Raw genomic sequence first — 12,643 nt, 5'->3', positions numbered from 1 at the left:
CTTAAATTTAGATCAAACTGTGGATTACACTTTTTTAATCCTGCATACTTCAAAGTTTGATTTGAACTTCTAATCATTTCATTAAATGACTATTAAACCACAATGGGATTTTCAGGATTAAGATATTAACTGCTTTCTGGGTTTAAGGATTACAGGGTTTAAAGATTACAGTGATAATTTAACATCAATGCTACATATGCTCTACTATGATGTTCACTCATGTATCTCTTTAAGACTAATAGCTTTGGGCTCTTTCATTAGGATGTTTAAGCCACAGTTGGGCATCTCCACAGGCTCTCTTACCTTGATATTGCTCTCGGCTGCAGTGAGCGAGGCCTGCAGTTTGTGGGACTTCTCCCTATGTTCCCGGGCCTCCGCCTGCACCCTCTGCAGCTCGGAGCGCAGCTTCCCCAGGGTCTTCTGCAGCGCTGCCTCCTGCATGTGGAACTCCCTCCGCAGCTCCGCCTCAGTCTTCTTCCAGGCCTGCAGGTTATCTGCGGTGAGCTGCTGCGTGCGCTTCATGGCCTCCAGCTCGCGCTCGTAGAAGGCTTGGGCCTTGTTGAGCTTGGCCTCGTACTCCTCCACCAGCCTCTTCTTGTCCCCCTTCACCTCCTCCACACGCTCCGACAGGGACTCCACCTCCACCTTGTGCAGCTGCCCCAGTTTCTCCTGGTCCTTGCTGTGGTTCTGGTTCTGGCTTTGGTGGCTGCGGAGCAGCTCCGACACCTCCTGCCGATGGTTGGCCTTTAGCTCCTCCAGGGCCAGCTTCTTCTCCTGCTCAAACTGGGCCTGCGCTGTGCCGAAAGAGCGCAGCTTCTCCTCGAACGAGTGCCGCATCTCCTCCACCTCGCGGGACATGGTGACAACACGCTGTGTGTGTTGGGCCTCAGTGCAGAGCTGCATGTCCTCCACACGCTGCCGGTAGGTCTCGAACTCGGCGAGGGCCTGGCGCTTCATGCGCTCGTGCAGCTCCATGGACTCCTCGAGCGACTGGATGCGCTGCTTAAGGTCCATCTCATCGCTGATCTTACTCTTGTACTGCATGATCTTTTCCCGTGTCTCGGACAGGATCTGCTGCACCTCCTCCTCGTGAGCCTCCTTCAGTGTCTGGATGGCCGCCTCGTGCTCGTCGTTCTTAGTGTTCAGAGCGTAGATCACCTTGGGAAGGCAAAGAGAGCATCAGTATGAAAGTTGAGAAAGGAAAGCATAGAACAAACACACATCCAATGGATTGTTAGAGCGGGTGCTGGAGATCAAAGTAAATGTTCACCAGTAAGAAAGTTAAAACTGTGTGGGGATGTGTTAGCATTGTCCTCAAACTAAAAGGGATACCTTGAAGGTTTATCATTACTTTGACTTCCTGCAACAATCAAAAAACCACTTATGAGACAGATGATTGACAGTTAAGTGAGTGGCTGACCTTTAAATCCCAAAAATGACTTCCAACTGAAAGCCTGGATAATCTGAATACAAAGTGATTTTCTGGTCACACAGAATTTAGGGGGGAAATACGTTTTACATTTACAGTTCAAAAGCCATGAGAAATTCCCCCTAATCTTAATCCTCCCTCCCCTCTACTGATCCAGGGTGCTGGCTCCAGGCTGCTGCCCTACGGAATAAGGCTATTTGTTTTGTCACCAGATAAACCTAGTCAATAATTCATCACTTTAATACTTTTGAAAACGCCTGTCATAAGAAGATAGAGTAGAAATGGAAAATAAAATGCCCTTTTTAGAGAATTGTATCCATATTTTATATGCCAGGGTAAATAACCGGGGCAGGACTGTGCATCTCTTAAACGTGTTGCCAACTTCCCTGTGTTTTTAATATGTTCAAATGTTCAGAAAATGTTCATTTTTAAACCGACTCCTATTGGCATCACCCGTACGACTGTCCGTTACAGCTCTCCATCAAATAAGAGCAGATGCAATACATTGTTCTCAGCCAGGTAGGACAACATTTTAATCAAAGGTTTATTCAAGTAAATACTAAACCAACAGGCATTTCTTGTTTGCTATTGTGACCTCTACTGCTGTGCCATATCTCAATCGCATGGCAAGCTCTCAAAGGAGATAAAAGGCCTATGCAGCAGGATCCCAGCTCAATTCCCATTATAAACATAATATTAATCTTTTAATACCCTCAATGAAAGGCATTCTATGGGAATGAAAGGGCCCCAGCTTGTGAAGTTTCTCACGAGCGATGAGGGCTGAGTCAGAATTCATTTCCATAATTGTTTTGACAAATGACTAGGGGAAAGAGCTAAAAGTTCTGGGCCTATCTGGTGTTGGCGCGGCAATCTAGCCAGCCACATATGAAGAGAGAGAGGGAGTGATAAAGAGTGAGATAAAGAGAGAGAGAGATGATAGAGAGTGCGGTCTGCAGTCCCATAGGCTCAGCGGGTGAAAGCAGTGGACTGAGAGACAATGGCTTTGGCAGAGAAGTGTGCAGTGATGTCATCATCCCATGATGATTCTCTCCTCCATTTGACCTGAGAGGAACCCTGTTGGCCTGCTGCCTGCCTTCCTCTCTCTCTCTCTTTCTCTCACTCTCAAAAATATCGACATCATAGTTATGTATTGATCACAAACTCCCAACTCAACATAGTAAATTATTGCTGCTGCCTGGATAAGTGAGCGGAAAAGGTCTCCATGTGTTATTAACATCAGCCGTTCCCACCTCCACAGATCAATGTGTGGAACTGCTGGCTGACTCCAATAGAATTATATGGTCAATCCCACTAAGGCAAACTTTGAGTGGTTGAAATCCCAGCCTTGTGCACTTTGCGCCAAAAAATGTGAAAGCTGAATCAGTGATTCTAGATGTATACATTCATCACTGATGGGATGTAGTCAATCTGAAACATGAGCCAAACGCCCCAAGAGTTGGCCTGGACCTACTTAGTGCTACTGAAGCTAGGCATGTGTTATCTCAGTCATAACACCTGCAGAGAGTTAAGCCTCATTCATGTTCCCAGAATGGTTTGAAGATGCCGAAGATAGAGAAGAAAGAGTGATCCATTAGATCACAAAAGGCAAAGACACCTCAGGGCTACACTGGAGATGGTTCTGGGCTAAGGTTTCAGAGCGAACTACTCAATATTCCCCATCAGACTCTGTCATACAGAATACTGATACACAAACAAGTATGAAATCGGACTTATTGCCATAAATGAATGATGATCAAGGATTCCAGGTGACAAGATTGAGACATAGAAATGAACCGGGATGGTCAACTCAAAGCTCTCTGGTTGTGGGTGTTCATATCTAGGCTGAAGTCAGCATGAGGCATCATCTGCCTCAACAGGAGAGGGCTCAGTACTAACAAATCCACTACTTCTCCTCTTCTCCTGGCACTGGGGCTTTAAAATCACTCATATTGCCCAGTGCAGGGGTCATTACTAATGTCTTTACATCTGCAAATGGGACCTTGATGATCGATATTATTACCGCCATTTGCAGAGCAGTGCGGAAGGGTAACACGTTGTTCAATACAATGGGGAACTCGGTAAACGGGGCCAAATTAGCTTTGAGCGGTGGTAACTGCCTTGGTGAGGCTGCAATCACATTCTGCTCTGTGCTGGAGATCAAAATATGATGTATTTTCAGCCTTAACGGACAGCCCTGCAGAATGACTGACTGCCATCTCAATGCCCGGGCGGTCATCAATGTTCAATTGCTTTGCCATTGACTGTCTGCATCAGTATTCAGTTGAGGCCAACACAAAGGCAATCTTGCTTATGTTTCCAGTTTTGTAAACCTAATTCCTGACTCGTATTCAGTATTAGTTGGACTAAGTAACGTACGAATATACTGTAGCACATCAACCACCTTCGAGGCCCCTTAAAGAAGTGAGATGCTGATTCGCTAAGCTACTGAATATGCATTAAGTGTGGAAAAGGATAGAATGAAGTCGAAAGATAGTCTAGTGCTAATTACAGTAATTACATGCACATTTTCCACTAAACTGCAAGGTGCACCTTAATCCAGAAGGTAATTGAGGCAGATGATGGGGTAGGACTGGGCTGGCTCTGTAAACGCTACTTGGTTTCATACAGAGGGAACACTATGATGAGCTTCTCCAGCAGTGTGACACCCCCACTGCAGCATTTACATGGCCTGATGGTGAATATGTTTGTTTTAAAAGCCTGACTTAGCAGCAGTCCACATATTAATGTATTCTTTTTCCCGCTCTCATTTTTAAGCCTCTCTCAGACAGAAGATTACGGTTTGCGTACATAGGCAGTAGTTGTGTAAATAGTCTTTACACAAGTCATTGCGTCATCTTATCTAAGGCAGGTTTGATTGATTGCAGTGTCATTGCTCTGGGAGTCACTGCTCTGAATGCACTATATGGTGTTTCTTCATAGAGAAACTCCAGACACTCACTCACTGATGTTGTGTTGGCGTGCCTCTCTCTGTTCTGTTGCGTAACTGTATTGGTGCGTTCTTAGTTATTGGGATAGATGTTTTTTTCCACAGCTTCATTACAGTGATGAATATTTCACACGCTCTATATATAATCTGCAATATTCATTTACAACTCTTGGTCTAATCATGATGCGCTGTACTGTAGGCTGAGATTAGAAACGTTGACTTCCCTATCGGTCTTCCATTGAGATTTAACACATTTGAATTACAACCGAGACACATGGCGAAGGTCACAGAAAGTGATGGGCTCCACTTGCCTTCAGACAGGAAGTGCCTGTGTTAATGGAGGGTGGAGTGGTTACCTTTAGTGTGTGGGTGCAAAACAAATGATTCATGCCCCAATTTGTCTCTGATTCATCTAACTACCCTGAAAGCCTAACTGAATGAGATCTAATTCTAAAGCACTGCAATCTCCTCCTTCAGAAATGTAATGGTTGATTAAGATAATTAAATCACATGCCTCTCATTTTAATATTGTAAATATGCTTCCTTCCAACAGCATTGTCTAGGGTCCCTGATCTTCCTCAGATACTAAAGCAGATGAAACCAGAGGACTCAGATACTAATGCAGAGGACTCATGCCAACTTTTGGGATACTGCCTGATCAATCTCTAATACTGTGTACTAGACTGCAGCACTGGGTGGTGAGAAAAGCCTTGATTACAGTGGTTCCCATTTCCTTAGCCGGCCTTGACTGGTTTAGTCTGTTTTACCAGGGGGATTTAGTGCCTGCTGCTGGAAGGCACAGTTGCCAGGCCCCTGATGTCATCCAACTTGGGCAGCACCCTCTCTAGGAGGCTGTCAGCAGGGCAGAACACAGAAAGCAGAACACATCTGTAATTATCTGCTGGAAAGGAACAGTGTAAACGTCTGTCTGAGAATGTGTCCAGGGCTGGACCTACTAGGTCTTACCAGCCACTCAAATACATTTCTTACTTTGAGGTCATTTTACAGCATTTCAATCAGATAACTTTGAGTAGAGAGACAGACATTATTGGTCAAAATATCCGTATGTATGACTTGCTTTGTTCTGTAGCTATTTACCATAGAACATGATGAGAACAGACTGTGGCGTTTGCTGGAGAAGCTGCCTGTATAAATGTGCATGTGATCATGTCTCCACACATGACTGGATGACACCTCGAACAATGCAAGAGGACAAAATGGTTTAAAGATCTGGAAATGACAGAAAAGCTCTTTATAGATCAATATCTTCACATCAAAATAACAACAGTATTTTGGAGCCTATTTTTTGAGTGAGGCGACAGACAAGGCATCTCCTAGTGGGGTTCGGAGCATCCTTTTCAGAGCGCATCGCAGGCAGCGTGCTGTGGAGAATTTGTTATGTGATCCATCGCTCTAGGGGGAAACAGGCTGATCAGCCGGGGAAGAAAAAGCCCTTCTGTTGGCCTCCTTTCTCCCCCTCATCCCAGGGACTAGCTGGAGAAATCAGGCAGAGGGAGTGGAGTACTAGAGGACTTTGACTGGCCTTGTACATAGCGCTCTATCAGCACAGCGACGAACAACTTTCTAAAGCACCGCCTTGGAAACCAGGCCCTGGACGGTTGTGGAGTTGAGGGAGGTATTACAGAGATACATTCCACACGCTGCCAAGTCTGATATGCTCAATCCCAAATCTAATAGTCACGCCATCATCTCAACAGTGTTTAATGTTTACTTCAAAAGAGCTGTCCAGGTTACATGATGCTCCTTGCGCGAGGCAATATGGAATCAGATTGTCTGCCAAGGAGGTAAGTGTTCTTCCACTCCTCAGTTACTTGGGTTCAGTGGGCCTCTGTTGGGGGGCTGAAACAGGGAGGGATATGGGCCAGACTACGAGATTCCACGGTGTCAGTGACCCTGATATGACAGTCTGTCTGGGGGGGGGGGGGGGGGGGGGTCAGTCGGTCTGTTTGTCTCTCCTCACCATCTCCAGAGCCCAACAGGACTGGGTAGTGGGTAGTGGTGGGCAGCATAATCTCTCATGGAAAGACCACGTAAACATAAAATGATGTTGTAGAGCTGTCATGATACAACAAGATGAGCGAGATAAAGCAGCATTACTTCCAGTGCTTGGGTTTTTCCTCACTGATTATTTGGGCAAATCACAATTTTGCAGGTGTTAGCATCTTTCGAATTTCGAAATGGGAGGGGACATTTAGCCATAGACTTGCCCGTAACTTGCAAAGATAGAGGGTGGAGCTCTTTGTTTCCGGTTCCGATCTTCGTTCTCCCTCTTCTCTTAGCACTGTATGGACCCAGTACTTAAAATCGAGCATCTGACGCAAGACTTTAGTTCCAGGTTAACCGAGAATATGGGCAGAGAGAGACATCAGCTCTACCCACACAGGGCAGGCCTGCCCTGCCCATGCATGGGCTCATCAAGAGTCTTTACAGGCCTTCTGCTGCCTGGAGAAAAACCCATGTGAGAGTAAGCATGGGGGGGTGAAGGGGGCAGGGGGTTCAATCCCTGTCAGCCTCCATCCCGCAGCCTATTATCGTCGCAACCATAGCCCATGGGCCCCTCCCAAATCACCACCTTGATCTCAGACCTGTCAACAGGGCTTGTCACATCGTGAATGCATAACTCCACTGGAGAAGTGTAAGCCAGGAGAAAGCTCAGTCTTTGAAAGCTCACAGTGCCATTGTTGAGTTGGAGTTCTAGTGATCGAAGAGAGGAAGCTGGGTAGGGGCTGTTCCCTACAATAACTGGTTCTTCTGATCTTACACTATGCACATTCTTCAGTGCACTTACAGATAGGGCAGTGAATTTTAGATGACAGTAATGTGCCAGCCAAATGACCACAGTCAACGTAATAACCGTTCGAATAGCAAAGACGCACATCTTCTCCTCTCCTCCTGACCGCATGTGCTTCCATAGAAATATAATGAATAGATCGGGCGTCCCCATTTAAGTCATGACATAATGGGTGGACTGGCGGCCATTGCAAGTGTACCGATAGGAGCAACACAGGAAGTGTACTGCACCCATCAATATGTGCTGTGATTTGTTGAGTCAACGCAACTGAAATTATATATACAGTGCTATGCGAAAGTATTCGGCCCCCTTGAACTTTACGACCATTTGCCACATTTCAGGCTTCAAACATAAAGATATAAAACAATATATTTTTGTGAAGAAACAACAACAAGTGGGACACAATCATGAAGTGGAACGACATTTATTGGATATTTCAAACTTTTTTAACAAATCAAAAACTGAAAAATTGGGTGTGCAAAATTATTCAGCCCCTATACTTTCAGTGCAGCAAACTCTCTCCAGAAGTTCAGTGAGGATCTCTGATCCAATGTTGACTTAAATGACTAATGATGATAAATACAATCCACCTGTGTGTAAAGTCTCCGTATAAATGCACCTGCACTGTGATAGTCTCAGAGGTCCATTAAAAGCGCAGAGAGCATCATGAAAAACAAGGAACACACCAGGCAGGTCCGAGATACTGCTGTGAAGAAGTTTAAAGCCGGATTTGGATACAAAAAGATTTCCCAAGCTTTAAACATCCCAAGGAGCACTGTGCAAGCGATAATATTGAAATGGAAGGAGTATCAGACCACTACAAATCTACCAAGACCTGGCCGTCCCTCTAAACTTTCAGCTCTTACAAGGAGAACACTGATCAGAGATGCAGCCAAGAGGCCCATGATCACTCTGGATGAACTGCAGAGATCTACAGCTGAGGTGGTAGACTCTGTCCATAGGACAACAATCAGTCGTATATTGCACAAATCTGGCCTTTATGGAAGAGTGGCAAGAAGAAAGACATTTCTTAAAGATATCCATAAAAAGTGTTGTTTAAAGTTTGCCACAAGCCACCTGGGAGACACACCAAACATGTGGAAGAAGGTGCTCTGGTCAGATGAAACCAAAATTGAACTTTTTGGCAACAATGCAAAATGATATGTTTGGCGTAAAAGCAACACCCTGAACACATCATCCCCAATGTCAAACATGGTGGTGGCAGCATCATGGTTTGGGCCTGCTTTTCTTCAGCAGGGACAGGGAAGATGGTTCAAATTGATGGGAAGATGGATGGAGCCAAATACAGGACCATTCTGGAAGAAAACCTGATGGAGTCTGCAAAAGACCTGAGACTGGGATGGAGATTTGTCTTCCAACAAGATGATCCAACAATGATCCAAAACATAAAGCAAAATCTACAATGGAATGGTTCAAAAATAAACATATCCAGGTGTTAGAATGGCCAAGTCAAAGTCCAGACCTGAATCCAATCGAGAATTTGTGGAAATTTGTGGAAAGAACTGAAAACTGCTGTTCACAAAATGCTCTCCATCCAACCTCACTGAGCTCGAGCTGTTTTGCAAGGAGGAATGGGAAAAAATGTCAGTCTCTCGATGTGCAAAACTGATAGAGACATACCCCAAGCGACTTACAGCTGTAATCGCAGCAAAAGGTGGCGCTACAAAATATTAACTTTTGATTTGTTAAAAAAGTTTGAAATATCCAATAAATGTCGTTCCACTTCATAATTGTGTCCCACTTGTTGTTGATTCTTCACAAAAAAATACAGTTTTATATCTTTATGTTTGAAGCCTGAAATGTGGCAAAAGGTCGCAAACTTCAAGGGGGCCGAATACTTTCGCAAGGCACTGTATATATATATATATATATATATATAAAAATATAAAAAATCAAACATTCCATTGCATGAGCCACATCAGTTAAAGATAATTTCAATGAACATTCTACATTACCATGGGAATGATTGCATTGCAGTTATTGCAAGAGTACCAGTCAAACAAATTGCCAGGGTTGACAAATGTATTGTAAAAAATAAAATAGAAATTGCCAGGGTTAGAGGTTCTAAGCATGTTCAATCAGTCTATTTCTATGTGTGCTGCTTTTGCAGGGAGGGGGGCATTTCCTTGGCAACCGAAGACTCATTTGACCCACCCCTTGCTTTTTCAGCAAGGTGCAACAAAGTTTCATCATGTTGTTAAGAATCCATGTTTACCGCAGAAACAGCCTTAACAGCACGACTGCTGTTTCTGTCAGCTGGTTCAGTGAGGTGTTTTTTGGTCCACAGCCCCATTGTCCCCTTTCTAGATTCTCTGGACTCTACTTTTCTCCTCTGGGCAAAAGACACTTAACAGATATCTGTAGCTTCCTGACCATAAAAGGTATAGGAGAGTGATTTTAAGTTCAGGCCAGGCGATTTTGCACAAAGAACAAAGTTACATTAAGTAGGTCAGCAGCCAATAGCACCAGGCTTTTAAAAATCTTATTTATTTTTGTATCTATATCTTGTATATTGTTTTTTTTATAGTGTGTTTTTTATAGTATCCCATGGACTACCAACCACAACTACACATCATTTATTTTATTTGATCTGTATTGTTCTTTATCACTTATTTTCCTTGGTGCAAATAAATTACACCTAAAATTAAACCTAAATCAGCTGAATCCATCCATTCTCACCTTTACCTGTGGCAAATGGGAAGAAATTGGACAAAGTGATGTGTATTTAAGAGAGTGTGCTGTAATTTCAGCTCAATACCCAGCTACTATCTGATGGTAACTCAAAGCAGCCTCTGGGAAGGTAGTCGCAGACAGGCTCAGAGTTTCAGGATGTGGGCCAAGTTAATTAAATATCAGCTCTATCCTTGAGCAGCATGGAAAATCCCAAGAACACTACGATTTGATGAGAAATTAGGAGAAAGGAAGCAGAAATCCCTACTATTCAAACTGCTAGCTATCCATTATGGGCTTCTTACAGAAGGTTATTTGGCTGGAAAGACGTGGGGATGAGGGAATGTTTCCTACTCATTAGAGACCGCCGATCTGTACCACACAGCTGCACAGTCTTCCCACATCTCATTTATTCAATTCCGTCCTGATTACATCAAAGCCCTCAAATACTACTCACCGCTGCATTCCCATTCATAAACCCACTCACTACATCCGTGTCATAAAGAATCCCTTAAAGAATTCTCAGAGGGATTCCTAGAACCTCACTAAACTGGCGAAGCACCACCTGGTCTATCAACTCAAATAAGGAGTCTCTTACAAGCCACATTTGTTTACCACACAGCAATGAAAGTGAACCTGGCAAATTGCACTTTATAAGAAGCTGACCAATGCTTGGCTTGGATGAGCCTGTAAAATGAAACTGTACTGAATGTGGTTCTCAGAGCTGATTAAAAGAGTTGAACAGAGGAAAGCTACACCTGAATAGAGCCTTTAACTGGATGTTAGAACTGGGTCTGATCAATAGACATATCTAGATTTACTGGGACCAGTTGTACAGCTGACCACGTTAGCTCCAGTATGGATTAAAGAAGACTTTACTGTGCCTTTCGGCAGTGAAATACTTAGCAGGGAAACGGCAGTGAGGGAGACATATTATTGACTAATGAGAAATGCATGAATATAGCAAGCAGAAGATGTACAATACAATATCTGGAGTCCAAATCATAGCCTCTTATTCAACACAGTGTCCGTGATAACTTTTTACAGTACTTTATACTCTGAACTTTGCATACAGATGAGACAAAATGTTGGAAAACATTTGCTCTGTTGCCATCTGTGGCCCAAACCAATATGGGATGTGGGGAGTGTATAGGTCAGCTCCACTGAGGAGCTACAGGTGTGACTCCAGACCTTTCAGAGCTCAACTGTCTACTGTTGACCTACGCCTGGCTAGACTCCCAAGGAATCTGAGTAGGGATGTCAAAATGTTCAGGCTGCTGCAGTCAGTAAGGAAGCTCTAGGTCTAAAACACCTGGCTAAATTGTGTTTAAGAGCTATTTTTATTCTCCAGGGTAAAAGTAGTGAGAAAGATGAATTTATTGTAAAAATCTGTGAGTATCTTTCATTTACTACAAATTATTTTGACATGATAAATTACTGTATTATAAGTGCATTTCCCTATATTGGACAGAACCCGTTACTACATGACATACAATAATTATGTAATGTGCACAATAATTACTTCCAGAAACTTGGAACGGATATGGCGCCACACCAAACTGGAAGTCTTCCAAAAGACAGTACCGTGCAGTATTGAAGAGCCCTGAAAGCTGCTCGATCATCCTATTTTTCCAACTTAATTGAGGAAAATAAGAACAATCCGAAATGTCTTTTTGATACTGTCGCAAAGCTAACTAAAAAGCAGCATTGCCCAAGTGAGGATGGCTTTCACTTCAGCAGTAATAAATTCATGAATTTCTTTGAGGAAAAGATCATGATTATTATAAAGCAAATTACAGACTACTCTTTAAATCTGCGTATTCTTTCAAAGCTCAGTTGACCTGAGTCTGCACAACTCTGCCAGGACCTAGGATCAAGAGAGACACTCAAGTGTTTTAGTACTATATCTCTTGACACAATGATGAAAATAATCATGACCTCTAAACCTTCAAGCTGCATACTGGACCCTATTCCAACTAAACTACTGAAAGAGCTGCTTCCTGTGCTTGGCCCTCCTATGTTGAACATAATAAATGGCTCTCTATCCACCGGATGTGTACCAAACTCACTAAAAGTGGCAGTAATAAAGCCTCTCTTGAAAAAGCCAAACCTTGACCCAGAAAATATAAAAAACTATCAGCCTATATTGAATCTCCCATTCCTCTCAACATTTTTAGAAAAGGCAGTTGTGCAGCAACTCCTGCCTTCCTGAAGACAAACAATGTATACAAAATGCTTCAGTCTGGTTTTAGAACCTATCATAGCACTGAGACTGCACTTGTGAAGGTGATAAATTACCTTTAAATGGCATCAGACCGAGGCTCTGCATCTGTCCTCGTGCTCCTAGACCTTAGTGCTGCTTTTGATACCATCGATCACCACATTCTTTTGGAGAGATTGGAATCCCAAATTGGTCTACACGGACAAGTTCTGGCCTGGTTTAGATCTTATCTGTCGGAAAGATATCAGTTTGTCTCTGTGAATGGTTTGTCCTCTGACAGATCAACTGTAAATTTCAGTGTTCCTCAAGGTTCCGTTTTAGGACCACTATTGTTTTCACTATATATTTGACCTCTTGGGGATGTCATTCGAAAACGTAATGTTAACTTTCACTGCTATGAGGATGACACACAGCTCTACATTTCAATGAAACATGGTGAAGCCACAAAATTGCCTTCGCTAGAAGCCTGTGTTTCAGACATAAGAAGTGGATGGCTGCAAACGTTCTACTTTTAAACTCTGACAAAACAGAGATGCTTGTTCT

The 12,643-nt window shown here is 43.4% G+C and overlaps 1 protein-coding gene across 9 annotated transcripts in view; it reads right to left on the bottom strand.

The window, feature by feature from the left end:
• The window catches only part of LOC123990727 (protein FAM184A-like), a 114,465-nt gene that overhangs the window by 67,608 nt on the left and 34,214 nt on the right, over positions 1 to 12,643 (bottom strand). For all 9 annotated transcript variants that reach the window (XR_006830705.1, XM_046291538.1, XM_046291539.1 and 6 more), the window contains one exon: positions 304 to 1,158. Coding sequence is in view for 8 of the 9 variants with exons in the window: in XM_046291538.1 (XP_046147494.1) it covers positions 304 to 1,158 (855 nt within the window). In the remaining variant the exon portion in view is untranslated. The remainder of the gene's footprint in view (positions 1 to 303; positions 1,159 to 12,643) is intronic.

The sequence above is a fragment of the Oncorhynchus gorbuscha genome, linkage group LG12, assembly GCF_021184085.1.
Source record: "Oncorhynchus gorbuscha isolate QuinsamMale2020 ecotype Even-year linkage group LG12, OgorEven_v1.0, whole genome shotgun sequence".
NCBI lineage: Eukaryota > Metazoa > Chordata > Actinopteri > Salmoniformes > Salmonidae > Oncorhynchus > Oncorhynchus gorbuscha.
Note: the sequence above shows the minus strand (reverse complement) of the source record. Positions and strands in the feature narration are given on the sequence as shown.